Source organism: Monopterus albus, unplaced genomic scaffold (assembly GCF_001952655.1).
Source record: "Monopterus albus unplaced genomic scaffold, M_albus_1.0 scaffold174.1, whole genome shotgun sequence".
Taxonomy (NCBI): domain Eukaryota; kingdom Metazoa; phylum Chordata; class Actinopteri; order Synbranchiformes; family Synbranchidae; genus Monopterus; species Monopterus albus.
This window is the reverse complement of record NW_018128054.1, coordinates 624,074-628,150: the sequence shown is the minus strand read 5'-3', so window position 1 is coordinate 628,150 and position 4,077 is coordinate 624,074. Positions and strand designations below refer to the sequence as shown.

The 4,077-nt window shown below is 41.3% G+C and overlaps 2 protein-coding genes across 2 annotated transcripts in view; one reads left to right on the top strand and one right to left on the bottom strand.

The window, feature by feature from the left end:
• The window catches only part of LOC109969545 (uncharacterized), a 6,239-nt gene extending 5,652 nt beyond the window's left edge, over window positions 1-587 (bottom strand). The window contains exon 1 of the mRNA XM_020616492.1: window positions 452-587. Within this exon, the coding sequence (XP_020472148.1) occupies window positions 452-500 (49 nt within the window). The 5' untranslated portion in view covers window positions 501-587. The remainder of the gene's footprint in view (window positions 1-451) is intronic.
• A 1,226-nt stretch (window positions 588-1,813) lies between these two features.
• Window positions 1,814-4,077, top strand: part of LOC109969490 (zona pellucida sperm-binding protein 3-like) — a 3,038-nt gene continuing 774 nt past the window's right edge. The window contains exons 1-10 of the mRNA XM_020616408.1: window positions 1,814-2,299; window positions 2,379-2,494; window positions 2,572-2,675; window positions 2,747-2,921; window positions 3,049-3,166; window positions 3,245-3,327; window positions 3,412-3,554; window positions 3,702-3,845; window positions 3,916-3,984; window positions 4,068-4,076. Coding sequence (XP_020472064.1) covers window positions 1,913-2,299; window positions 2,379-2,494; window positions 2,572-2,675; window positions 2,747-2,921; window positions 3,049-3,166; window positions 3,245-3,327; window positions 3,412-3,554; window positions 3,702-3,845; window positions 3,916-3,984; window positions 4,068-4,076 — 1,348 coding nt within the window. The 5' untranslated portion in view covers window positions 1,814-1,912. The remainder of the gene's footprint in view (window positions 2,300-2,378; window positions 2,495-2,571; window positions 2,676-2,746; window positions 2,922-3,048; window positions 3,167-3,244; window positions 3,328-3,411; window positions 3,555-3,701; window positions 3,846-3,915; window positions 3,985-4,067; window position 4,077) is intronic.

Genomic DNA, 4,077 nt, shown 5'->3' with positions numbered 1-4,077 from the left:
GTTATATTCTTTTTTTAGTATAATATGTGTGTGTGTAGAAGTGAATCATTTACTGCTTGCAAACCAATGATGGTAAGATGATGTCATGGGGTAGGACTGGATAAGTCTGACTTCTTCCTACTCCATTCAAGCATGTACTAGGTATAAGCAAATTGATATTGGATTATGTGTAAAATTATGTGTGTTGTCATATCAACTGTTTTACATGCTTGAAAGAATAAATCAAATCAAATCAAAAAACATTAGTACCTTGTCATAGTTAGCATAATATTTATCTCAAAACACAACTTCACTACAAACAGCTGTGGTCTAATTATCCCAGGAAATGAAAAATAATCCAAACAGTAAACACACTGGGCTGGAGAAAAATGTCAGCAGCAAAAGTCTGTAGTCACCAAAATAATATTCTGTGGTGTTTGTAAATGGTAAATAAGTTGTATGTTTCTCTTACCTTCACAGAGTTGAATGAAAACTAGGACGCATGCCGAGCTTGTCTTCATGGCTTTTTTTGGTTATAAAAGCAGTAAAAAAAAACACCAAACCTAGGTCATAATACACTGGTGTTCTTTCGTTCAGGCGTGTGTGAGGCTTTATGGACACCCTCGCTGCATTTATTGTTCTTCCCCTCAAAGCAGGAAGAAGGCTTCAAAGCTCCAACTGCCACTACACACTGTGCACGGCCGCTCCTGTGCACACCCAGGTTGTCTAACTGAAATTTTCAATACTTCTCAGTCAGGATGTCAAGCAGACTTCAAAGCCTTCAGTTACTGGAGGCACACATGTAACATATAAACACAACAAGAATCAAAATCTCCTTAAAGGACTTTCCCCAGTATCTGTACATAATATAAATGGTGTTCCAGCACTAGAACATTTGAATTTCATTTTGTACTGAGGGATTTGTTGCATTAGGTTGTGATGGCATTGTTTAGTAAGAAAGGAACATATAAGAGTATGTACCACTTTCATTCTGTCACCGGATATAGCCTGTGTCTGGTGGGTATAAGGTCAGAGACAGGAGGACGATGAGCGGAAGCAGAGGTGTTGGTGGCAGTAATTATTCAGCGGCTTTACATAAACCACAGCAGCTGCTTTCCAGTGGATACGGAGGTGGCACATGTATGTAGATATAAATGCAATGACTTTACTTTACAGCTCTTTATAGACGAGGCAATACAAAGACATAACATTATCATGGAAAATACTGTATATCTGATACAATTCACAACACAGTTTTTAGAAAACAATATAAAATCATGATTTTTTAAATGAAGACAGACTGAAACACAGGCACGTTTACTTTTCACCTGCAAGTCAAACTCAATGTACATGTGAATGCTAACTCGATTGTAGTCAAAGAAGCTTTTATTGTAGTTTCTACCTGTGATAAAGGGATACCTGTATATTCCCAAAATAATAAAGAAAAACACATGTTTATGTGGTAAACTATTGGTTTTGTTTCTCAGTTTGCAAGTGGAAAAATAAAGTTAGCTTTTGGTTAATGTTCATACCAAAGGCCAGGAAACTGAATCATGTCTTTAAACTACATAACTAAATTTATGCACTGTGGTTTAACACAAGCAGTGAAGCAGTTATTCACTGTGGTGTTTTGCTGACTGTATGGACACTGATTTATCAGATTTACAGAAGGAAGGAGACCTGCCTCTGCTGTACATTACTCCAGGTTCGTCTTGGTAAGACTGGAGTAAATGATGCAGTCATGTGCTTTAAGTTTCACTAGACAAGAGTCTGTAGCCAATTGTGAGCTGATTAGTAGGTCATTGGACCCAGGTGCGCAGCTGCCTCTGCTGGCATAAAGGAAAAACGCTCCCTGCTCAGGCTGAATTGATTCTGGTGGGTCAGAGAGGCATTTCTGCAGTCTGAGCCAGTTTGATGTTTTTGAGTGCCATTTATGGAGCCCCTGCTTTTTTGGGTTAACCTCCTTGTTGGACTCTTTTTGTCAGGATTCTGTCTTGGCTCGTCTTTTGCTTTTCCACCAACACATTACACGGGACATGCTCTATTTCAGAGACCTCGGCTTGAGCAGAGCCAGAGCTCCCAATACGCTGTGCAGGCTCCAGCCGAGGAACGAAACAAAGTGGATACTGTCAGGGTGATGTGCCACCCAGACTCGCTGGAGATTGTAATCAAAGCTGACATGTTTGGAGTTGGCGCGCCTGTAAACGCTCATGAGTTGCGCCTTGGAGTGGAGCACAATCATGTTTGCAGAGCTACCACGTCTAAAGAAGACGAGTACAGGATTGTTGTTGGACTAACGGACTGCGGAACCAAACACTGGGTAAGTGGAATTATTTTAACCTTGTACAGTTTCAACCACTATAACCTGTGGTGTAAAAATATACATGTACTCTCCACAGATGAGTGACGACTCTCTGGTCTACACAAACCTCCTCCTATACTCTCCTGAGGCCTCTCCAGACTGGCTGATCCGTATGGAGGAGGCTGTAGTTCCAATCGAGTGTCATTATGGAAGGTCTGGACGCTTCACAGCGTTTCTCCAAAAACTCATTGAGTAATGTCTTGCTGTAAAATGCTTGTTTTGTTTCTTAGGAAGTACAGCTTGTCCAGTTTATCACTCGCCCCTAACTGGATCCCCTTCATGTCTACGCAAGCTGCAGAGCAAACCTTTAAGCTTGATCTCAGAACTATGACAGGTGAGCGTCATTCACATTTTGTTTTTGTCTTCAAGCATGATATTTATCATTTGTTCGTTTTTTTTTAACAGATAATTGGCTGTATACAAGAAGCTCTAATGTGTTTTACGTTGGTGAGCCAATCAGCATCGAAGCCTCTGTCACAGTTGGGCATCACATAGGGCTCCGAGTGTTTGTGAGCAGCTGTGTGGCTACGCTTGACCCAAACAAAGACTCTACTCCCAGATATGTCTTCATTGAAAATGGGTAAGCACTTGAAACACCCCTGGTCTGCACTATGATAAATTTGAGATTCCTCCTATCTATCGATTGCACTTAAAGTACCTCTGCATACAATGTGACAAGTTGTCTTGACCTTTTCCTCCCTTCACAGGTGCTTGGTTGACTCCCAGTTTCCAGGCTCAAAGTCCCACTTCTTATTCAGGACACGGCATGACAAGCTCCACTTTATCATTGATGCCTTTAAGTTTCATAACGAAGACAAAGGAGAGGTGAGCTTTGATTTAAACTGGCTTAATTCATTATTGCAGGTGTAACTGTTTTTCACACTTGGCTTTACCTTGTTGCAGCTCTACATTACATGTCAGCTGAATGCTGTACTGGTAAATGATGCAGAGGCCCCAAATAAAGCCTGCACGTTTGTCAAAGGAAGGCAAGTGTTGGCCAGTATAAGATGCCTATTTACATAAGTTTATTTACATTGACACAATTGTGCTGAATTTTTTTTTTCCTCAAGATGGCGGTCAGCTGACAGCAATGACTACTTGTGTCAGTATTGTCAAAGCCAGAGTAAAGCCAGCAGCCCTGGCAAGTCTGAGCCTCATGGGGTTGGGAAGCCACCTGAAACTCTATGGGGAAGTGGACTGAAGACCAATAATGGTAAGGTTTCTATCATCTGACATTACTTGGTCAGCCACAACCAGTCTTCAGTGAGCAAATGCATAGCTGTCACCATTAGATGTCAGGCTTTACACATGGGTTTTGGGCTTGAAGTAACTCTAAAGACATGATACTTGTCTTTGATAGTGTTAGAACATGATACCACAGTGGGTCCAATGCTGGTCTTGCCAGTTAAACCTAAAAGTTGGCCTCTAACTGTGGAAGAGCTCCCTCTCCATAAACTCAGACCAGCACTGTATGGCAGCCAGTGGAGAAGTGGAGTAAATGTTGGTAAGTAATCTCTGGGGGATTTTTTTTGTTGCCTTTTTTTGGTACCCTGTGCTTATTTTGTTTATACTAGATCTGGAGAAGGGACTGCTTCATGCTACACCAGACCTGGTGGATGAAGATATTGAAATTAATCTAATAGGTAAGTGTGTGTGGTGGGGGGGGGGGGGTTAAAACTTGAAAACTTGCACATTTTTTTTCCACTTTTGACAAAACTCTTCTAAGATGCAGAGGA